The following is a 24,986-nucleotide window of genomic DNA, read 5'->3' as shown; positions in this document are numbered from 1 at the left end:
TAACCCAAATGGAGAAAGCCATTTGAAACATCTTCTGCTTAACAACAAAAACATTTTGAAGATACTGATCTTATACCTTTAGCATAAATTTACATCATCCAAGCCTACTGAGCAACAACATGCACTTAGATATTGAAGTGTTTCATCTGAATGCTACATAAGTTACAGCTTTGTAACATATTAACAATAACCAGCTGCACAAATTACATTTGTAATGTAATTTAGAAAGATAAATTTTTAATTAATTTCTCAGTATTTACGGTGATTTGAGAATTCTCTGATCTGCAGAGGTTTTAACTAATATATTTAAAAACAAAGGCAACTGTCAAAATGGGAAAAGAAAATACAAAATATTAAGTGGTTCTGACAAGCTACTTTACTGTAGCAAGCTTTATATCTCAGAATTACAGAATAGGAGCTATTTCAATGGGGAAAAGAAAAGTTGTATCCTACTTTCAAAGTAGACAAGCTATCCATTAAAGAGATTTGACAAAAGAAGAAAAGAAGTACATCTGCCTCAGACATGTTATTGATCCATCTCTTTTCTATCTTGGTCAGTAAATAGAAGTATTACTCTAGCACTTGAAATAAAGGGAACACACTTTTGAAACAAGGAGACTGAGACCAATGTAGTAAGAATTACTGACAATGCATGATGCTCAGAGCCAAGGTGCTCCAAACATACCAAAGCCAAAGTTTTATTTGACATACGTGGTCTCTAAGCAAATTTACCTCTATGCATTTATCCATAAACTAGGCAAACATCATACTGGCAGTCATCTGTCAGCAAAACATGCTATGTTGTAATCTTCAATGAAAACCAATTGAAGAACAAGCCTACCTCATTAAGTCCAACTTTTAAAGTTTAGAAGTAGACCTGGGCTGAGCAAAACAGCTTATAGCTTTCCAAATGCCATTTCACAAACAAATGCCATAAGCAACAAGAGCAAAACCGCTAAATACAGAAGTAACAGAAAAATCTATGAAGATCTGTTACATTCTCAGTCTTTGAAACAGAATACAAGCCATAATAAATGGCCCTACCCAAGATCAAGGGATGCCACCATTAATGGGCACACTAAATTTAAAGAAGCACAACATATCAAGGTAAAAGATGCAGCCTTTCTGCACCATTTCACAGGATATTCTGAGCAGCAGTCACCTCAGAAGCTCTGATGGTCTTAGGGTCCTTAATAGTTCCAAAATATCCTTAACTTGGAGATAAGAAACTAAGAGAACTATAAGCAACATAATCCTCTTCATTTGTATATGCTTAGATCTGTTTTTTACCAGCAGCATCTGAAGGCAGGTGAGAACTGAACACCCGTGATGGTGATTGATCTCCATCTAGAAATTCTTTAGAGAAGCATGATACAGAGCCTGAATTCTAGGGAGGACGCTTGAGGCCAAACTGGAGAAATCAAAAAATTGTTACCTTTCAGAAAACTGCATCATACCATATAAATAAACATTCTTCTCATCTCTTACTGAGATCTTTAACTACCTCAGAGGAAGACAGCAATTTTGGGAAAAATGAACAACTGAATCCTTTATGAAATGTGATAGAAATTTAAGAATGCAATGGATTCTAAGCTGAGAGACACTGCATCTGTCTGGATTGTATTAGAATACCAAATCCACACCAGGTATTAGATGCAAGTAAGTCTTGACTACCATAGTTCTCCTTTGTTACCACACAGCCATGATGCTAAAGCTGCATAGCAATTGTGGTGAAGCTATCCAGAACATAAAATCTAGTTCTACTGAAAAGTAATTTGTAATAACATAAGGCATGCAACTGAAGAAATCAATGATAGAAGGTAATTTTTTCCCCTCACACCACCTCCAGGAAGCTGCAATAAATGGGATGTCCTACTGGCAGGAGGGAAAACAGTACTCTACTACCAAATGAAAAAGATTTTCACTTTGTTGAAACGGTAACAATGAATACAACCTTAAAAGATTAAAACAGTCTACCCCAAGTTACAGCTCTGCTATGTACAGGTATACAACCCAATCTTGCACACCAGAGTCAAAGCTTACAGACAAGATGGAAGATGTTTTTTACTCCAACCTTGTATTGTGAGGAGTGCTAAAACTAAGAATCAAGCCCTTCCAGAAGTACAGCATGTTATCCTCATAAAAACACTACAAGTGATCTCACATTTCAAATGTATTGCAATTAAAATATACGCACCTACAGACAAGTCCATCTTACTGCCTGGAATGTCGTCAGTTTGACTCTGGGGGGGGAAAAAAAAAAAACACAATTCAGTTCTGACTTCAATGCTGAGAAATATTTCAGAAAGGTGGAATATAGGAAGAGCATGCTTGTGCTAAAACTAAAACTGAACACAAGGGTTTCTGATATCACCCTGGACACACCTTGCCTCAACCCCCTAACGCTGCACGTGTAAAGTTTACCCATGTGAAACCAGACACACAAAGGCAATGAGGGAGGAAGATGGACAGAGAGCTGCTCCATAAATGAAACTCTGGCCTTATGTTCCAGTGGTTGAGTGACAAAACACTGAAAATAGTCGCCAAAATGATAGCTCATTCTCATGAACTGTTGTGCCATCAAATCTTGAAATGTACTGCCATGGGATTCTTCAGCTAGCAGTCTGGGATGTTCCCATAGCTTTCAGAAGCATCTACTGTCCAGCAAACTGAATTAGAACTTGAGAGCCAAAAGACATTGCAAACTAATCCTAAGCATGTCAGTGTCAGCTTGTGCAGCCTTAGACTTCTCACACAAACTCTGTATTATCTTCTGCTAGCCAGTATTACATAATATTCCTGCTTCACAAGATGACAACTGGCACAATATTCTGCAAACTATTTTACAAGTTGGCTTGTCAAAAGTTACTGAAAAAAATTATATAGAATTATTTTTAAAATACTTCCCTACACTCTGTCTTTTTCTAAATGATGTGATATTTATTTATTCATCTTACCAAACAATCTTTACTTATGGATTCATAATGAGCCCTTTATTTTTCCTAAAAAGACACTGCTGTAGTTCAAGTGTAAATTCAGCCAAGACAGACACAGAGCTGTAAATCTCCTTTTCTGATAGGTAGCTGAGATTCAGAATGAATACCCTGGACTTATCACAGATGTCTGACACTACAGGCAGGAGACTATCTTGAGTGCTCTAAACAGCATGTTATGAAAATAAAATTAAAAAGCCCAAAACCAAAGCAACAAAAAAAAACCCCACCCCACACAAACAATCCTCCTGCCCCAAAACCAAACAAAATAACAAAACAAACATCTTCCTCCCAAATCTATTACTTGTAAGGAAACTGCAACCTCAGAGCAGGAGCTCTTATAAAGTAACTTTAGGAATCAAAGTAGATTTAGGGTTTTTCTGAGAAGCCATTCTGAGACAGCTACTACACGTATGATAATCAACATCCCAGCATAGCAGATGCAAATAACTGTGAAACAGTTGATGATATTTTGACTTATTTAAAGCTTACAGATCTTTCAGAAAGTTGCACTTCCTTTAAAAAAAGTTTACTTACTAGCAAGCCCATATTTGAAAACTGTTTGGATAAAGGGTTCATCCATGAATCACTATTTCCTCCTTTTAATGCGCACTGAAAAAAAAAAGGAGAAAAATATTTTTAAGAAACTTCTTGATTCCTTAAATTCTTCTTTATCTTTGAGATGTGCCTATTTAAAATGGAAATTTGGTACCAGATAAATTAATCTCCTGAAAAAACAACTCTAAGTATTTCCATGTTTGGAAACATTTACCAAACACTGTGTCTTGTACAATTGCTTACTGTTAGGTATTCCAAACTGGTTGAACATTGTTATGTATAATGTTTATCACACCTTCAGTTTCATTCTGCAATCTGGAAAGCTTTGTGAACATTGTTTATTTTTTCTTCTGTTACAGTTTAATACATTGTTTAATCCAGTGCATTCAGAGGCAGATTTCTCTCTTTCTTCCCTTTAGCATGGTGTCTCTTGCACAGACACTGTGCTGAGCAGGGTCTCTCTTTGGCCTTAGTGTAATTTAGAGATCACCAACACCAATATTAACACAGTTCAACATTGAAAAGTTTCCAGTTGTTTTGGTGGTTCACATAAAAAAAGCTTTAAGTGAGAAAAATGTCCCTGAGAAAAATTTCTGCAAAACATAAAATGTGAAACTCCCTAACATATCACAGTAGTATTTCTATGTCTTAAGAAACTGCTCTGCCTTGCCTTTTGAGTCTGCTGTACCTACTACATGAGAAGCAGACACAGCACAGTCCTTCTAATATTAATACAATAACAAGTGTTACTGTACTGAAGAATGTCAATGCAAACAAACCTTAAAAAGAAATTTACTCAGGACTACAGCCAAGCTCCTGCTCCTGTTTGAGGCCAAATGTCAACAACAACAAACATAAGTCAGACATAATCCAACAGTTGTTAGAAATAAGAAGCTCATGTGCCAAAGGGACTGTGGAACACAAACTTCAGCAGGGTATGCAAGAACAGCAGCAGCAGCCTAACAAAGATGTGTCAGCAAAGAGAAGAGAAATAGCCTTGGGATACTTATTTTCATTTAGTAATGGCTGTGCAGCTTACAAACCAAAAGAATCTGACACCTACTGGAAGATTTATTAGTCATAACAGGTGTGATATATTAAAGCAAATCCAAAAACCTCCCATTTTTTTACACTACTTTAAGAGGCACCTTGCTGTAACTGCAAAATCTTATTAAAAAGTAACTACATAATGCTCTAACATATCAGTCAGACTGTAGTAATTCATTACACAGTAGTAATGAATCATTCAAGCTTTTTACCTTCATTTGTGTTTTCTTTCCTCCTTGTCCCCAGCTTGTTGAGTTGTGGGAGGAACTGCTTCCCTGAGAGCCTGCTGTGTTCCAGACTCCTCCCTCCTCCTCCTCTTCCCAGCTGGAATGACGTGTTCCTGTTACTGGCCCATCACTCTCTCCCCAGCCATCTTGCATAGATTTAGAACCTTTAGAAAAAAAACAAAAAAAAAAAGCTCAAAAGCAGTCTACAATACCATGCAGCTGGCGACATGACACTGCAACATTGGCTGAGATCATCAGAATCGCAAAGGAACTAAAAAAAAAAATTCAAAAACGTGTCTTCACTTTAACAGCTGTAAAAACTTGTGCACGAATTCCAAAACCCAAGAGATTTGGTGGCATGTTCACATGTCATGTTGTGCAACTATTTTAAATAAATGTCAAACCTTTAAAGATATAATAGCAATAGGGACCTCTTATACAGTACAGCTGCATTTAAAAGCCAACCTACTATTTTTGAATACAAATGAAAGCCTTCAAAGCACACATAAAAAACCAGAGATGCTGAAGACTCTGGTTCAGGTGGTTTATCAATTATTTCCTCTCTCACTTCAAAACCTTAATACTCCCCTTGCCCTACACTCTTCCACAAAATTCCAGAAACAACTTTTAGGAATAACAACTAAGTAGACTCTGAAAGCAAGGACCTGACATTGTCCTCTGGTACAAACAATACCAAAAGTAGTTTAATGCAAAAAACAAACAAAAAAAAAACCCCAAAAAACACCACAACCAAACAAAACCACAAAAACAAAACAAAAACCCCAAAAAACCCAACAACAACAACAAAAAAAACCAAAACCCAAAAAACAAACAAACAAAAAACCAACACCACAAAAAAACCCAACCAAAAAAAAACCCCAAATAACCCAAAACATTCTCTACTACAAATTCTTTTCCTAACAATATTACTAAAGAGACTTATTACTAGCAGAGCTGTTTAAGTACATCAATAAGCTACCACCTCTTTACTGTATCAGTTCAGACTTTTCCCTGTGGGCTTCTTTTCTTGCTGTTACTCTCTAGCATGTCATGCAACTTGGAATTCTAACCTTTACTGACATGCCATCAAGAGCCTAAATCTTCATCCTATCCACTCTCCAGCTGTTCTTCCTGCTCCAACTCTTCATTCTGCACATTTATTCTCATATTTGTCTATTTAGTATTTACCTACTGTAAAAAAGATTTCCACTATCATCATTATATCCTTTGTAATAATTAATCCTTTATTTGTCTTGGGTTTGAGTATGGAAATCAGGAATAAGGATATTAGCATACATAGCAGAAAGTCTGTATATTAAAAAAGTCAGGAATTGCAATTGGTCTGCCATGGGGATCTCTACCTTGACTATAATGAAAATAAGTACATCAGCATTTTATGGCAGTTTAAGAGATACCTTAAAATGCATCATAAATAAACACTCAGATACTTCAGAGGAAACAGCTTTTTAAAGTCTGTTCAGGGCTGCTTATGAAACATACTGGTCCAAGTGCAAAAAGTCTACCTCTTGGCCCTTTAATCATGCTACTTACACAGAAAAGGCTACATTAAACTATTATGACTGAAGAGTCAAGAACACAATCTGGAAATTATATACTGGGTAGTCCCTGCAGCTTTCATTTATTTCTAGTTACAGTGCTTAAATATATACTATGCTACTACATGACCAGAGATTATTTTTCTGCACTGACAGCCCTTTAGGACTCTTGAATATGAATCTGGACAGTGATGTAAAGATGACTTGTTTGTATGACACCAGCTTAATTTTTTGCATTTGTTGAGGAAGGAGATACCAAGAGCTACAGAACACAAATGAAGTTTTCAGGATAAAAAAAATAAGTGTTACAGAAAACTGAGTTTGTTCCTATTTCCTCTAGAATATTCTTATGCAATGCTGCCAGAACTACGTAAATGTACCTTTTTAAACAGGTGGATACTGATCTGTGCTTCCTTTTTTGGCTCCAAACTGATTTTTTCCCTTTTCTGATCACAGCTAGTCTGTATCCTGTCTCTAGATTTTGCTCTAGATCTGAGGACAGCTCACATACAGAACAGTGCATGTAGGTTGCTGTTCTTTGGTTATGGCACACATACAGACCAGTCATGGTAAGCGAGTGACCATGTATAGTCTTTAAAGACTCTGTTAAACATTAACCAATCAAGAGAATTTTCAATGGATAAGTTTCAGAAGTTCTTATTTTGGTCATACTTAGGTATCTTTTTATAGATAAAAGAAGATAGCCATCTAAAATCAGCTTAGCATCCTCAAAATGCCAAGTCTGTGGGGCAGGCATGGGAAGCCTGACATCCATGAAAGCCTCCTGTAACAACAACACTAAGGAAGCAAAGCTTTTTTGTTTCAGAAATGGCCAAGTTATTTAATTGGGATGGGAGGAAGGGAGAATGACCCAACAGCAAACTATCTACACAGCACTTCATTTCAAACAATTACATGTTGCAAAAGCAACTTCTGGGCTGGAAACAATTTTACAGTGGGCATCAATCAAGTGAAGTTCAGCAATGCTTGTGCATCATCAGTAGTTCCTACAGGAAACTTCACATCCAAATATTACTGATTCTGGCAATAACATTGCTTTTATTTGTTGTTTTTTTCCTTAAAAAGAGTGAAATAAAAATTATGCAAACAAATTATATCATCAAGAATAATACCCACAAAAACTCTTAACAGAGCAAAATTTTAACTTTGAAGTAATTTTTTAAAATATTTAAACATCTCATTCATGAAAGACACTGCAGTAGACATTTAGTGTCTACTACAAAGTGCAGTTCTTAAGAGTGACAGTATTTCTCACTTATACAATTTTAAAAAATCCATTCAAAGACAAGCTGCATTACCAAGGCACAGATAATGATATAATGGCCTCCACAGTGAAATTTGTCAGTACTGTGCATGCCTTTTCCTTATATGATCAGAAAAGGTGACTTATCATGTAACAAGTAGGCAGCCAGAGAAAAAGAGAAAAATATGTATTTCCTGAATTTCCAGAATCAGAGCTGCTCATTTAATTGCTTAGATAGGAAATTTTTTACTACCTTAAAAGACAAAGTCTCAGTCATTTACAAACACTTAATGCTCATTCACCAAAATCCTATAAAAACATTCAACACTGCTTTTAGGTCTCCAATAACAATTCCTCCACAGGTGACCTATGTCAAAAGGTCAAACACAAAAATCTCCAAGGCAATTACAAAGAAACTGGTATCTGGCCTATACTCACTAGATTTCATGGCATTCGGGGCGTTGGAAGGTGCATTACCCCAGCCTGTAGTCGATGCTCCTGTATCATCTACTTCACCCCACCCGGGACTGGTTTCATTTGGCTCACCCCAGGCGGACGTACCATTATCTGGAGCAGGTGGAGTGCTTTTGCTCCAGACTGCACAAAGGAGAAAGAGGTTTCATTACAGACCATTTAGGCAATGCAATGTTTACCGCAGCGCAGCACCGCGTCATTAATTTACTGCTTCGTTCTTCTTGTTGAGAACTTGAGGTTCTCAGCAGTGTGGGTGCAACAGAATTGACAATCATTCACAACTAATTTAGAGTGGGCACTGACCTCCAGGGATGAAAAGGAAGAGAATGCTATGATGAGTAATACTCTTTTCCCAGATTAAACATGAACCCCACATACAATACCGTCCTCCTGTCTGCAAACTTCTATGACTAATTACAAGCATCTAACTTAAGGTTTTATATACTGAATATAGGACATATTAAATCAAGATAGAATTCTTTAAAGTGTCTTTGAGTCAGAGGAAAAGATTACATAATACATTTCCAGGCTATGTCACTTTTTCTTGTCCTTATTCCAAAGAAGAAAATATTTCTCCAAGTATTATCATACAGCAAAGCAAACTTGAGTAAAAAAACTGTCACAGATGTACTAAATCTCAAGTGTTAACTGAGTGTTTCAGAGCAAAATGTTTTTGACTAAAGGTAAGTAAAGATTTTCTCCCCATTTCTCTAATAATTAAATATTAAAAATGCTGTTTAGTCCAGAAAAAGGGAAGCTCAGGAGAAACCTTACTGCTCTCTACAAATACATGAAAGCAGGCTGTAGCCACGCTGGGGGGAGTCTCTTTTCCCAAGTAATAAGAAATGAGACAAGAGGAAATGGCCTGAAGTTGCACCAGGGCAGGTTGCAAATGGATATTAGGAAAAACTTTTCACCAAAACCATTGTCCAATACTGGAACAGGCTGCCCAGGGAAGTGGTTGAGTCACCATGTCTGGAGGTATTTATAAGACCTGCAGATTTTGCACTGAAGGAACATGGTTTAGTTATGGACTGAGCAGTGTTTGGCTTATTAAGTTAATGGCTGGACTCAGTCTTAAAGATTTTTGATTCTGAAATTCAACCTCTTCTTCAGAGCTCAAATTAAATATGCATATTTGTCAGCTAACAAACATTTCTTTTCCTGGCAAGATGACCAGTATTCAGATCACAGTTATTGGAGCATAACAAGCAGAAGACTAATCAATTAAAATTTTAAAGACACTTTAAATACAGAATCAAATATTCAAGTAAGTATTTGGTTTTCTTTATAGAATAAAACAATTGAGAATTGGTGGCTACAAGCATCTCTCTTATGCATTAAGGTTACAATCAAATATAGGAGCTTGCTGAAGAAAGGAACAAGACTAGTACCTGATGCTTGTGATTTGCTAGTCATCGGAGTAGGCAGGCTCTGCTCCCGTGGGGCCTGTCCTCCTTGAGAGTTCTTGTCCCACAGATTCACATTCTTGTAGTTATAACTGCTAGGATCTCCCCATGCTGAAGTGCCATCATCAATATCCATTTTTCGACTGATTGACTGTGGAGAAGGTTCTTCCCAGCCACTAGGCTCCTCCTCTTTGGGGGCAGCTGGCTGTGGTCCGTTGTTCCAGTTTGGGTTTGGAGGCCGCCCATTACTTGGAGTTTGGGGCGGTGGACCCCAGGAACCAGAAGACTCCTGCTGTTGCTGCTGGTGCTGTTGCTGCTGCTTGTTCCAGGAGTTGGGCTGTCGACCCGTCTCATTCCATGTTGAAGTTCTTTTACAATCATCCCATCCACCCTTTGAAGCAGAGCTTGTATTTGCACCGTTACCCCAAGTTCCAATCTCATTCTGCCCACCTTCACCCCAACCAGACACTGGCTTGTTTCCTGCACTTTCCCAGTTACTGTTTTTTGTTTGGTCAACTTCCTCTCCCCAACCGTTCTTTCCAGAAGACCATCCTTGATTATTTTGCCGTCCACCCCACCCCTGATCCTTACTAGAGCTGTCATTCCAAGAGGAAGATGATTTTTCTTCTTGCCTTCCTCCTCCCCAGTTAGAAGAATTGGAGTTCTTATAGTCATTCCATCCTCCAGTATTTTTGGGGTCCTTCCACTCCGTTGGGGTTGAGAGCTCACCCCATCCAGACTTGTTTTGATTGCTTTGGCTGGATACATCGCCCCAGCCCCCTGAGTTCTTTGTCTGTGTGGCAGAGCTCTCCCACCCCTCAGTTCCTTTATCAGACTTCCCCTCGGGTCGTGGCATCTCTTCAATATCCCACACGGTATCTTGCTTAATTTGAGTCTGGCCCCAGCCGGTGTTTGAAAGCACTCGGGGGTCCAAGTCAGTCCTGCTCAGCAAAGTCTGCAGGACTGCCTGGCAATCAGGATGCGTAGGCCTGTATGATCGGCGTCCAGAATTGTGACTGTCACTACTTCCTGCTTTGTGGTTGCTTCCAGTGCTTTGACCTCCAACCTCACTTCCCGCAGAGCTGGAAGATCTTCCCCAACAGGGAGCCTGGGAATTGCCTTGGTTTTCAGGAAGAGGGTGGCCTTTTTGATTGTCCCATGCTCCAGTGCTAGAATTTGGTTGGTTTGGACCACTCCACTCTCCAATCTTCAGTTCATCAGACCCAGACAGCTGTTTCCATTCTCCCTGAGAGACCCCAGATGTTAATTTGTTCCCTTCACCCCATTTGCTTTCATTTGCATGCTGAGGGCCAAAGTTCCAAGACCCACCACCCGTAGACCGGTTATTGTTATCCCAGGAATCACTTCTTGACCCATTAGATTTTTGAAGAGAAACTCCTTTCCAGGAGTCCTCTCTATCCTTTCCATTGTTCCCATGGTTTCCAGAATTGCTCTGCCCAGAGACTGTTTCAGTTCCAGAAGACCCCCTAGCTGTACCCCAAGATCCAACACTCCCAGTCTTTCTTTCTCCAGTGCTTTGAGAAGGGGTGTCAGTGCTCCTGGAAGGGTTCCCCAAGCCCATTTCAAAGGGCATTCCCTTATTCTCCGTAGGGTTTGGTGAACTTAAGTTCAAGGAGTTAGTGTTTCCATTTTTTGGTCCATCAGTGTTATGAATTTGAGCCTGTTCTCTGCCAGAGACAAAGTTAACACCCGCATTTTCCATCTTTGACTGCTGTTCCCTAGAGGTCTGACCTACTGTGCTAATCTGTGCATTGGAGCTACCACTATCAGATTCCGGAGTTCCTTTCCTAGAATTGCCCTCTTGAACCAGTGCTGGCCAAGCAGATGGGTTGCTATTTGGGTTAAAGTTGCTGAAACCAGAACCGGGACTGATTCTGTCTTGTCCACTCAAGTTCCTCCAATTACCTAGTCCATTGTTATTCTCGGCAGCAGGATTGGAAGATTGAACAGATTTAGCCTTGGGATCAGATTTCCAGGCCCCAAGATTACATTCGTTTCCAGCGCTTCCAGACTGGCACTGGCTTCCTTTTCCTTTGTTACTAGTGGTGCTTCCTGGCAGAGCGTTCTTCTCCAAGCCAGGGTTCGAGGCACTGTTGTTATCGGTGGTGTTTTCGGAAGAAGACTCAGCATCTTTGCTGGCAATACAAGGCCACTCTTCCATGTCAGACCCGTCTACAATCACCTTGTCCCAGATGTGAGTTGGGTTGGCGTTGGTGCTGCTGTTGGAGGAGGCTCCAGGACCCCAAGTGGAATTTGCATAATTTGAAGCAGCAGCACCTCCAATTGCTGAATCTAAAAGAAAACAAAAAACCCAAAAACAATACACCCAAAAAGGTCATTAATAATCCATATTATGTACAAGCATAGAACATCAGATTTTTGACATCAGTTATTCCACTTATTTTGCAGAGCATCAACTCCATAGTAACAGCTGCAGCAGCATTCCTAAGTAAATATATACTGTTACTCCCAGTACTAGCTCATATGACAGCTTCCATGAAAATAAGGCAAACAGCTTAAAAAACTGGGTAACTCCCCTCCCAGACTGAATGCTATATATTCCAAAGTAAAGATCACAATTTCTGGTTGCTAATACTTTCAATAGAGGATAAGATCAGCTTCCAGTGCCTGTCTGAGGCTTCCAGTTCATTAGCTTAAACAATGAACATCCAATGAATGCCTTCCGGATTCCCCTTCACTGAGCGTCACCAATGAGGATCCAGACCTTACAGCAGTGGTTAAAACTCCCTTGTAAGCTTTGAATATTGATGAACAGTAATTTGTCTTCAACCACTAAGCCCCACCCACCAAGACCCAAAAGATCAAGCAGTTCCCAAGTACATTATGTTCCTTCTGTTGCTTTAACCTCAAATGCAAACTGAACAATAGCAAGGAAGTATGACTCCACTGATATTTTTATCCATCTATCTTTTTAGCACAGAGTCACCCTTTTTTTTTTCCTTCCAATTAAAAAACTTTGATTACACAGATCACAGGAAGAACTTAAAGAGGACAAAGACAAGCTCAAAAGACTGCAAGGTTGCAAGGTTTTGAAATTAGAAATGGGTCAGTCAACGAATGGTTCAGCCATAGGCAGCTCTGAACTTAGCAAGATCTTCAAATCAGTGACCTTAACAGAACATTTAATATCTCTGAAGACGTTCTAAAAGTATTAAGACTGGGTGGGCTGCTTGCTCACATATCGCATGCTAGGACACAATTTAATGGATTGCTTTATGAAACCAGCCTTCCCTTGCTGTTTCTGACAATGGCAATAATCATAACTATTGAAAGACTTTCACCAATAAAATTTACACCTTTTTATCCAAAACTGTCTTGTATGTCCTGAATTGTCATTAGTATTGGAAGAATTACATAGAACACCCATCATCTCCCCATCAATACCTCTGCATTGGTATGAAACAATAGTATACTTGGTGTCATCTTTCAGGACACTAGTTTTGCTAGAAGGATTTCAATCCTGGTAGAAAAAGGTCAATGTGAAGAAGGATTATGTGTTGACTTTTAATATTAAATCCTCACCAACACCACCTATGATCATCTGGTGAATATAAGAATGTGAGCAAGTAGGGAGGCTGCATGATCTTCCCCAGTGGGAAACCTGCTTTTGTTTTCTTTCATGTGGCATGAATTTAACCACAGTATCAGTGCAAACTGGGCCAAAACTAAAGTTCTGTTTGTCAACAGCCAGATGTGAGGTGGGATAAACTATGTACGAGGCAGATAACACTATGCTTTCAAAAGCACTTTGATGGAGCACCTGAGACAGTCCCAGTGTCTCTCTTGTTCACCTGCTCATTCCCACTCCTCTGGCACACCTACACTCTCACATGCTAGCATCTATTTTCTCACTGATATTCAGCTGGGTCAATGGGTAAAAGCCAACTGAAATCAGCTTTAAAAACCAACCTGATTTAATTTTAATACGCGTCAGATCCCCAGCCCAATTAACTTGTTGTGGTGCAGAAAAATGGATAGGCTGAGGCAGGTCTCAAGGACCCATATCTTTCCTGGCACTCCTGGATTTACATCATGATAATGCAATTAACCACTGGCTAACACAGCCATGTAACTTTTTAATTGTTAATGCACCATTATATGAAGTGTAGAAATGAGAATGCATAATACCAAATTTCAACCTCAGAAAAACAAATATTAAGTATCAAATAAATACATACAATTTAAGGAGCCTTTCAAAATACTTCAAAATGGTCCTCATATAGTACGTCCAACAGCAAAAAAATGTTGCTCATGAGAAGTTTTGAAAACTTTTAGAATGCTTCACTAACACAAATTTTCCTTAGTCAGTCTACTACAGTAACTGTGAAGGCATATGAGTACCACTAACGATTTTATATAGGAACCATAGACTTCAGTGCATGCTTTGTTTCAGGTATTTTATCAAAATAAGTTATCTCCAAACATCTGTTTTTGCCATTGTAGTTTGACATTCACCTTCTTTATTACACAGCTATTATCAAAGACAAGATACTCTGTGTCAAACAGGAATTTGCTACAAATGAATTCAAGTACTGAAGCCACAAAACAAATGGAATTATTAATTTTCCTAGAATCCTATTTAATAAGGGCAGACATCCCATTTAGCTCACTTCATTCTATACAAGTCACTTTTGTTTTTAATTCCAAACTATAGAGACCTAAAAAAATTTTGATTTCCACGATGGTAAAAAAATCATAATCCCATTGATGATTTCCAAAGAAAACTCAGACATACTCGTATTGTTATTTTCTTCTTCTTGAATTTCAAGTATTTAATATTTTAACATTGCTAGCATTAAATTTAATGTTTTAACATTAACTTATTGTTAAAATTGAAGCTGTCCTTTACAGGTGACAGGTGACCTAAGTCTTTCTTTAGAGGGCAGATATTTTGAGCGGAATTTTGTTTGTTTTACTATTATAATTAAAGAAGAAATATTACAGCTACTGCAATTCACCAAGGGTCAAAAATATTCAGGAGCAGCTATAACTTCCCCATGCTCACCAAACAACCCTAAAATCAGTTTATCTTCTGGAATGCAAAATGAATGGAAAAGTAAGAACAGTCACCACTTGTACAAAAAGGCTTATCTAAGTACAAAAAGTAAGATTACTATCAAAAAAACAGAAGTGAAGAACAATAGGTCGTCCTTCTGTTTCATCCAGAGAAGACGTGACAGACACCTGCCCTTTGCAGATCTGGCATCTACATGTCTGTTTTACGAGATGATACAAAAATGTGACAAGACAGGAAATTCATGTCAAAGAAACCTGAGGAGCCATTAAGAGCTAGTCAGAGACAACCATAAAATGCTATTTATTTACACTTTGTGTTTACCTTGCTGCAGAACATTTCAGCAACCAATTAAAACCATTCAAAATATACTTGAAAAAAATTAAACCTCTCATTCATCTAGTAGTAAAAATGCTATTCAGTACTGCCAACAGAAGCCTGGACACTGGCTCCCAAAAGCAACCTGAGTTTTTTTATATAATTGCAGGCTTACAATTTCAGGCATCTCTTTTCTGCCATGCGCTAACACCTTCCTTTAATATTATTTAGTATCATCACTTGCCTGTTGCAGTCCCACTGTCGCTCTGCAGCAGTGCTCCTGTCACTGGTTGTGCGTTGTTGGGGTTTGCTCCTGGTGCTGCTGGGGAGGGAGGCCCTGCTCCACCCCCAAGGAGCATGCAGGATGGCGGAGGGGGCTGCCCACGTTTCAGTAACACTTTGTGGTCCTGCTGGCAACGGAATCGCGGCGGCACCTCCCGAGGCATGTAGCGGGCGGCGCTTGGCGGTTGTCCGTTCGGCACTGCCACCCTTTTGGCATTGTTGCCACCATTGACTGGTGGCGATGGAGAGTTGCCAATTGGGCTGGCAGCCACTGGTTGGCTTAAACTTGGTTTCGTCACTTCGGGCACTGAAAAACAGGAAGGATGAAAATCAGAAGTTTTTCCACTTAAACCTGTGCTAGCTACAAGAACTCATTGTGACTCTTTGCTTTCATTATTTTATCTCTGAAATACTGTGCAGCTTCTATCTTCTCAACAACCAAAAACAATTTAAAGAAGCAGGAAAAAACAATAGCAGCAGACCTTTTGCTTCCATGTGCAACTCTGTCGTCTAGGATGAAACACCACATTCATCAATTTTGCTCTAAGTCCAAAATTTCTTGCATATGTAAAGCTGGCAAAGAATATACCCTAGACAGTGACTAATTTTAAAATATTAGTCAAATATAATTTGCTCCACCTTCCTGATCTTCAACTGTTTTCTGGATTGTTATACATCATCATCTTTATGGGAAATGTGAAATCAGAACCCAAGTTTCCACGTGTTCTAAGCTACACAGCCACTGCCTAAACAAACAAAAAGATGGGAAATAACCTGCCTCCTTTTGCATTCAGAGGTAACAAATCTGAGTTGTCTGTGCTGCTCTTCAGCAAGGCAGTAATAGCTGACTCCCACCCAAAAGACAGTCCTACACAAAGCAACTGTATTTGGCTCACTTAAGGTTGCCCTGCTGGTCACCAGGTGGCCCTAAAAGGAAAAACAAGCTGCTCCTGAGGACTATTATGTACTGGAGAAGAATCCTTGAGAAGCTGACACCATCACAAAATTTGCTTAAGAGACTCTAGACAAACTAAACACAATTAGTAAAACTTTTACTCTTACAAATGTGAGATCAACACAAATGGGTCTCTCTTTGGTAACATAAATGCATTATTCTCCACATTTTATTTTTAAAAGTGTTTTCCAATATCTCTAGATAGGCTTCATTGCCCAAACTCCAAAAAGTTCTTGTTAGCCATAAAATCAAGTTACTATTTTAGTGCTTTTCTTTCACTTTTCTTTCACAATTTCCCCACATAATTTATCAAAAACTGATACACAAAGCAAGATTAAATATATTTTTACAACAGCTAAATTATTTAGTCCAACTTTCAGATGCTCACTCATCAGTCCTATCTTTTCTACTGGACTCTTCTGTGCCTGAATTTAAGTTTCCAAACCCAAGTAGTTTTCATTTATTTTGGTACCTCACTATAAGCAGTATTTTTGCTGTCTTTCATTCCCTTCATAAAGGTGGTGTCAGTCTTGGTTATTTGTCTAAAACCGTTGTAAAACAGAGAACAGAGTATTTCAGCTAACCTATCTCATCTACAATCCTCATTCTTCCTTGAAGTATTTCAATGCTAACAACACATCTGCAGAATAGTTGTAGCTTCTCTGTTTTAATCACCTCAACTTATTTCTTCTGAATACTCATATTCAGTGTTTCGTCTTTACTCATATGTCCCCATCCTTTTGTAACGGTTTTGGTAAAGATCTGAATCTTGGCTCAAGTCAATTAAAGTACTCCTTAGTATCAAAGATTCTTACCTTTGGTTTTTTGATCTGTGACCTGCAAATTAAGAGCAAGAATGTAAATACAGTTTTAAGCAGTGCAAAACAAACATTGAACATATTGTGCTAAATCACAGCCTTAATATATTGGCAAAAGAACAGAATTTGTTGTTGAATAAAAACAACCAACTGATGAACTACAAGTCTAAATAGTACTCTTAGTTACATATACACATATATATCAAAGGTTTTCAAAAGCATTACAACTGCTGCAGTAACTCTGCCTGATGCAAAAGTCCCTGGCAGAAACAATCATACTTCACTTGTGATTTTAAGTACTCAATCCTCCTCCTCATCCCAACCATGGGCTTCCAAAGCACAAATAAACATGTACTGTAGTATTACAGTTCTCTCAGATTTTGGAGATGAAGTATTTCAGTTAAAGTGTAACAAAGCCTTCCTTCTGTTGAGGGTATCCTTACAGTAGACTGCTGGGGCCTGAAGTAACCACAGCAGTCTGTCTCTCTGCCTTCTTCTCATTTCACCTTTCCCAGAACATCTCTTCCAAGGAGAAGTAATTCTAAACCTTACTGGATTCATTTCCACACTTACAAAGAGGACCAGCAACAACTATAAGTAAATCTACTGAAAGCAGCAAGAAGTCAATGACTGAAATGAGCATTCATGCTGGGCAAAATACTCAATATGGGTTGGTATTTGTATCTGTATCCTACATTGTTTCAGCATAGCAGATTTCAATCTACAGTAGTGACAAACACATCATTAGTATATTCTCTGGAATAGTGTGCATTGTAGCATTTTTTTAACCTGTCCATCAAGAGTTCCACTACACAATAATGAAAAAAAACCTAAAGATCATCATGTGTCAGGTTCTATGACACCTATTCTTAAAAGAAATTGCTGAACTAGTCCATATTTCTGGAAAGCACACAGCAACAGTATAGAATAATGAAAGCACAAGTAAAAAGCAGCTTATTGTTGAAACTAACCAAACCAAAACTCCTTTGTACGGTAAATAAGAAGACAAACTGCACTAAATTGCTATGGCATTGTTTACTTTGGAAAGACGAAAACCGCAATTCACTAAGATATAAAATTTTAAGCATTGTAACCTCACAGACATACAGTATCCCAAAGCCTCAAGGACAATAAAAACATATTCGTACCAAAACCATGTCTGTACCAAGCCACACATCAATTTTCAAATTCACTTATGAAAAGTCCTGTATGGATCAAATCACATCATCTTCTGCAACAGTTAAAAATTCTGTTACACACTTAATTGACCCTGATGCTTGGCTACTAAAGGAAAAGGGGAAAAAATATTAATTAACACAATCTGGTATTGCTGATAAGTTTACTATAGACAACAGTAGACACATTTGACTTGGGTAAAAAACATTTTACTGAATCCTTGAAAAATTCTACATGATGAACACAAATTACTTTAAACAAAAAAAGCCAAAAAACCTTCTGCCTATCATGTCTCTCTCCCATAGTCAAAATGATCTGGTTTTGTGATTGCTTTCATCTAAAACTCAAAAGTTGAAAAAAATGTGACAATATCTCATATTTACAGCTGTCATCTCTCTGTGGGCAGCCTGTGAGCATCAGCAGGGCAGAAGCAGCTACAGTGAATGGGTAGCTGGAATAAATCTCAGCCGACTGATAAGCTATCAAATAGCTCCCTGGACACCAACTACTGGTATATTTAAGCTGTGAACTTGCTTGTGTAACTTTCCTTAAAGTGATTTTTCTTTAAATTTTATTTTTTAAGTTTCAGACAATCCAGACAGAACAGTTATTTCATGTTAAACAAACCTAGTTTGAAAATGGTACCCTGAAATCACTGCTGCTTATTTAGTGAACACCTCCACAGTCAGTAAGAATCAACACACACATTTATGTTTTGTCCATTTGGCTGCCTACTTTGCTATTCTTAGCTATCTCTAGCTATTACTGTCAAGTTTGCCTTCCAGGAGATTAAATTACTTAGTCTTTACCCTTCCTGAGAGTGTGGCAAAATATGTACTGAACAACTTACTAGGTGACAGACCACACAGGAAAGCTGGCAAATCTCTTTTGTATTCAAAGCATCAATTCCTCAGTAAACACAGCACTGTTATCAAGATGATCAGTACAGCCTTTTCAAGTTTCCCTTTTATCAGTGAGTATCAGCACATAATCCTCAAGTCGCTACTCTTTATTCATAAGGGTCTGCTCTTTCTGGTTTCTACATACCTTTTCTGAACTTGAACATTAAACAGCACTAACACTGTGGCAAAAAGACACTGGAGAGACCTTATCTGTAGCAACTGCTCTTTTGCACTGTTATTTGGGGATATATCAACTGGATGAAGACAACTGATACACATTTATCTGCACCCAGTTTAAACAGATAGACTCAAATTGGTGAAAAAGCCAGATTAAAAAAGACCCTGGATAAGCCAAGATTTAACTGAAGTCTGTGCTGTCTGTTCTCAGCAGAAACTCACAGAATATAAGAGTGAACACTGTGATCTTCCATCACCTGATCTGTTACTGAAGCAACTGAAAAACAGAGTACTGAATGAAAAGCGTTTTGCTCTCAGTTTCACATAATCATTGACGTTGGAAGGAACAGCCTCTGGAAATTTAATCCACGGTTCCACCCCTATCCTCCACCTGGCCCCAAGAGACTTCTCAATTTGAAACAAAATCATCAAAACTGGATTGCACATGACCACGTAAAACTCAGTTTTGAGTATCTAAAGACAGAGGCACCACAACCCCTCTGGGAAACCTGTTCCAGTGGTCGCCCAGCCACTTACATGGACAAAAAAGGAGTCTTCTTATGATTAGGCAGACTTTCGATATGTACATAATGCCTTGTGCTTTGCCACTGGGCACTGTGGAGAAGAGTGCCTCCGTCTTTTTACTCCCTTCCACAAAGTATTAATATGCATTGATGAGACCACAAGCCTCCTCTCCTCCATGAGGAACAGTCATAACACTCTCAGCCTCTCCTCATTTGTCAGATCCTCCAGTCTCTTATTCATTAAAGTCATTTTGCTGGACTTGTTCCAAGGTGGTTGCACCTATCCTATACTGAGAATTTACCAGTAAAAAGCATGGATAACACCCTAAGAGACTCAAGCTTGTATATCAGGTTGATTCGTAGAACAACCTGCCAGATGTTTGTTGCAAAATACCAACCTTCTAGTACGCCAAGTGTCAAACTCATTTTCTGACCTGAACCAATTTTTGGTGACTTACAAATTTTCCACAACTCAGACTTGAACTGGCAGACTTCAGCAAAAGTGCTATTAGCTACAGAAAATGTAAAATGCAAGTAATACTTAGCAAAAAACGTAAACGGACTCTTTAGTAGTAAATATTTCGTATAAACTTCCTTAAGGATTTCGAAAAAAAAAAGCATCTTCCTACTCTAATAAATATTTATTCAGTTCTACTGCAAGAATTGCAAAAGCCCATCAGTATTTCAATCCACAAACACCTCCAACAAGCAGCAGCTGTGTAGAGCGAGATCTAAAGAAGCCATATTGAGTAACTTAAACACTTTGTATCAAAAAAAATCTTTATTTTACATGGTACTCTAAGGAGAAGAAATATCCAAGTTAAACACTTCAGCTCCAGCAAAATGATGCAAAAAAGTGTCAATAAAGAAGCACCAGGCTAAGCAATAAATTTTTAAGTCCAAATACAAACAATTTAACATCTTATTACCGCCAATACTGTTTGTTTCAGCTGGATAAAAGAATTCAAGTATCAAAACCCACCTTCTGAGCAGAGTCCTTCTTTTTCTTATCCTCTTTCTTCCTTTTCTTGTCTTCCATTAACTGTTCTTCCCTTTCTTGCTCCTTCTCTCTGCCAAAACATGAAAAACATTGGTCTGAGTACAGTCAAGTTGTATAAGAGCCACACATACTAGAAACCTCTTCCCTGCAAGGAAGACAGTCAAGTTATCAGATTCCTCTTATCATACTTCATTTCTTTCTGAGGGTTTCCGTCGAACTGTGATAAGAAAAGCACCTTTTAGCTCAGTATGGCCACTATCATGCCATGTGCTGCATAAAGGAAAATTCCCTTTTTCACTTCATGTCTGTTATGGCAGTTCCCTATATAAATTAATCACATACCTGATTGTAAAAAAATATCTTCAAGACATTTTGGCCAAAGTACTCCTATAATTGGATCATGCTATTATTTAACGAAGAGCCTCATGAACCTTTTCATATGGTAAAAAAATAAAAAGGGAAGTTGTAATTAATATAAGATAGTTTGGTCTGATACAACATTTATCTTCACAAGGGGAAGAGATTATTCTATTGCCTGTAGCTATGTCACTTGTAAGAGACTAGAAGTGTCATATCAAATCAAACCTATCATTTATTATACAAATCTCTAATTTAATTTCTAGGCTATTGTATCCACCCACAGAATTTTTGTGATGAAACTTGTAATACAAATTACTTTCCAGAGAATCTATTTTTTCCCACAAGAACATTCTTTCAAAAAAAGGAAAAAAAATATATACAGCTGCTATTGTTGTCAAGCCGTTATCTTGTTGCTATGTTCTATATTAAATATGAAAGTACCATGGAATAGTTAATTTACTGCATACATACTATTGGCTGAGCTGTTTCTATGGTGAATCAATTTTTGTTAACCAGTTGTCTTCACCTCTTTAAAAAGAAATTTAAGGCCAAGTTTCCAGCTTACTTAATTTCTTTTTATAGGTAAAGATTAAGACAAAGATCATTAATGTAAAAAGATTATTTAGCAGATGAGAGTAGCAGAGACTCTACAAATGGGAACCAACTAACAACTATAATCCACAATCTTTAAGAAGAAAATTTTATAAAACCCAGAACAGTATTAAAAACAAAACCAGAGTTTATAATAGTACTGAACAATTTCTTGTATTTACACCTAAATCAAAGGACTTTTTTGACCACAGTTTTAAAAAGTTGAGTATGCTTTGCTGTCATGTTGTACAGACTTTTCTTTAAATTGCATCTATACAGTAAAAGAAATAACCTTCTTTTCATTTTCACTAAATACTCTGAAGCCAGAGTGTAAAGAGATATTTAGGCAACTGATTCCTACAAAAATATTTTGAGATGCTATGTATTAATAGCTTCCTGATTGAGAACTTCAAGGAGATTCTAAACTACAAAGGTCCTACAGAGAGTAATAAATGTCTTCCTGGTTTCCTGAAGCTGGTCTCCCCTGCTTCATGGATGGATAAAATTGATAAAGGCAAGATGAGTCCTTAGAAACAATATCCTGAAGTTACCACTAAGTGCAATTACTACACTTTTTTCAGTGAAGCACTGGGGAGCTTGGTGTACTTTGCATGGTTTATCATAGCATTGAGACAGACTTCTTTTCATTTTCTTTGAGCCATAGATTGTGAGGAGGATGAAAAATCCCTCCTGTGACACCCTCATCATTCAAAATTGCTATGACTTCAAATTGTTTACTACTTTTATATTGTCGAGCTGTGTATGCCTTTTGGGCTGCAGTTCAAGTTTTAACTACACAATTTCCAAACAACTTTCTTGCAGTAGGTAAATGTTTAAAAAGAAGTTTAAAAGGAGATGTCTCAAAAGAGCTGCTAAAAATGGTAGTATCAAATTATGAAATGACTTCCATTAACTGCTTGGCACACAGGTATCTTTCTACTTAAAAGCACTTTCCTTACTTTTGTGAGCAGATGAGAAGGGAATAGAAAAGAAAGAGAAAAGAACCACATTCACAATCACAGCTGAAACTATGGCTTATAGTGACATGCAGCCCTAAAAGGATTCCAGGACAAAAGATCCATAGCCTGAAAGTAATCACCTAGTTATGGTCTGCCTTTGTGATAAATTTTGGACATGGAGATTGCTATTGCTGCTGCCTTGTTTTTTGATCTATGTGGACTAAGGTTGCAGAGAAGCCCTTTTGTTTTGCATGACAACCTTCCCTTCTGTTCTTTTAGTAGAGATTTAATATTCTATTGGGTGTATCCTCAACAACCACAATACAGCAGCAACCAACACCTGGTTTACTTCATTTACCAAAACTTTATTTAGGCTTCAATTCATGTAAGCTCTACTAAGGTGGAAGGGACCTATCTGAACACTTGGGCTACATCACAGGTACGGGACCACAGAGCTTGTGACAAACTGCTGGATGAAACCTCACAAACATGTCAGAAGTACAAAGTTACATTTTCCAAATGGCAGAGTGTTATGTGTAGTAGATATAATTCATGCCATTTCTAATATGATATATGTGATATCGAATATTTGTTAAGAGTATACACGTTTGTATTAGGATTCCCCCCACCCTCGCAGGTTAGACCGGGTGTATATTGGAAACTGATTTACAAGTAAGAAGGCATGGCTCCCCAGGAGATGGGCCATGTCTGGAGAGATACAGGAACCCCAGGTGCTGATCAGTGCTGATCATTTGACCCGAGATGGATATCATGGAAATCCTCAGGCAAATACATGTGAATACATCGTTCCCAAATTTCATCAAGGGATTCAACAAACTCTGGACACTGAATTGTTCTCCCTCATCACCAAAAAAAGAGAATCTTATTAACATGTGGACTCTGAATAAAAGAAAAGACTGACTGCTCAAATCTTGGCCTCAGGCGGAATTTTCCCTATAAAGATCGCTTGTGCCAAGATGGGGGTGTGTGGGCACAGAGGAAAACCTCTGCTGAGGCTGTCTCCTTGTTGCACACCCAGGGCCGACCCCGGGCTCAGCTCAGTTCTTTCCTTGGGGCTAGCTAGATAGAATTTAATTGCAAAATAAATATTTTATTTTTTTATATTAATTTGGCTGGACAAATTTTCATTTATAACACAGAGCAAGAATAGATGCTACAGACACACTAACGATGTACAACCACAGTGAAAGTTCACTGAACTAGAAGGGTAAGTAAGTTTCATTGTTATTCTGGGTATCACAAGTGCCGTCTTCCCAGTTCTACTGTTCCATGCATTTCACTAACATTTGTTTTATGATCAATGATTTTCCTCTTCAGCTGGATGCAAGATGCTTGTTGAATACAACTAGCAGTGTTAAATGCCCTGAGAAATTCAACATCAATCACTTCCTTGATTTATTCCAGAGATAATGCTGCCCATTAGCTTCTCATTAGCCAAAAGACAGTTCTTCCTGGCCTGTTGAAAACTCAGGGCTCCATCATGTGCTTTCCAGTAAACAGTAGCTCACACGGAGATCAACAAGGGGAGAAAACCCATCAACTGCAAGCAGAGTGAATTTAGTGTAATACAATGGGGTGTGGTTCCGGGCTTTGTTATGAGCACACTGTAATGGCAACACGGACACACCACAACCCTGAAGAGGAAGTCTGCTAAATAGCAATCAGCAGCCAGCTTTTTAATCTAGTTTTTTTTTTTTCAAGAAAGCATGTGGTGATCTAAAAATATGACCTAATTTTATTTGAAGATCTCCCACAAAATCTTAGAATCAACATTACTGGAACGCATTTAAAAAGCTTATTACAGATTTTAATTCCAAGTATTTAAAGTAAGGCAAATTAACAGCTTACAAATTATGAGAAATTATAAAATGTAATCCAAAACATTATCTTCATTCTAAAAAAACCCAACCCAAATAAACCCAGTACTTGTGATACATCACACCTTATCTATGTTCCTAAAACAACCTCTTCTGGCTAAGTCAAAAGAAATTATTTTAGAGAGCAGAATTTTTTTACACTAACTGCAGACATAACAGAAAACAGTTGTGAAGTCCATATTATTAAAACATCCAATTCAGGGAAAAAAAAAAAAAAACCACCAAAACCAGACATTCAAGAAATGTTTTCTCCCTCAAAACAATCTACCTGTTTTGGAAATTGTTCACTTCCTGCAAAACTCTAATACTATTTTTTCCAGAAAATTCTATTTTAGAGAGTTGTTCTGACAACATTATGGGCTTAAGGCACAGGTAGAGGACAGAAGTTGCCTTCAAAGCTCTTGCTGTCATAAGCTGAACTGTGAGGCAAGATGACATGCAA

General features: G+C 38.1%; 1 protein-coding gene across 17 annotated transcripts in view; it reads right to left on the bottom strand.

The window, feature by feature from the left end:
• Positions 1–24,986, bottom strand: part of TNRC6B (trinucleotide repeat containing adaptor 6B) — a 132,764-nt gene that overhangs the window by 31,900 nt on the left and 75,878 nt on the right. For 14 of the 17 annotated variants that reach the window (XM_085570386.1, XM_021552719.4, XM_021552718.4 and 11 more), the window contains 8 exons: positions 20,719–20,806; positions 16,955–16,976; positions 15,147–15,491; positions 9,514–11,841; positions 8,084–8,242; positions 4,811–4,989; positions 3,531–3,605; positions 2,198–2,243 (listed from right to left, as the gene is read on the bottom strand). In XM_085570386.1, the coding sequence (XP_085426512.1) occupies positions 2,198–2,243; positions 3,531–3,605; positions 4,811–4,989; positions 8,084–8,242; positions 9,514–11,841; positions 15,147–15,491; positions 16,955–16,976; positions 20,719–20,806 (3,242 nt within the window). The remainder of the gene's footprint in view (positions 1–2,197; positions 2,244–3,530; positions 3,606–4,810; positions 4,990–8,083; positions 8,243–9,513; positions 11,842–15,146; positions 15,492–16,954; positions 16,977–20,718; positions 20,807–24,986) is intronic. The other 3 variants (XM_085570389.1, XM_085570393.1, XM_021552727.4) reach the window with 1 other exon arrangement.

The sequence above is a fragment of the Lonchura striata genome, chromosome 1A (genome assembly GCF_050655825.1).
Source record: "Lonchura striata isolate lonStrDom1 chromosome 1A, ASM5065582v1, whole genome shotgun sequence".
Classification (NCBI taxonomy): domain Eukaryota; kingdom Metazoa; phylum Chordata; class Aves; order Passeriformes; family Estrildidae; genus Lonchura; species Lonchura striata.
This window is presented reverse-complemented; position numbering and strand designations above follow the sequence as displayed.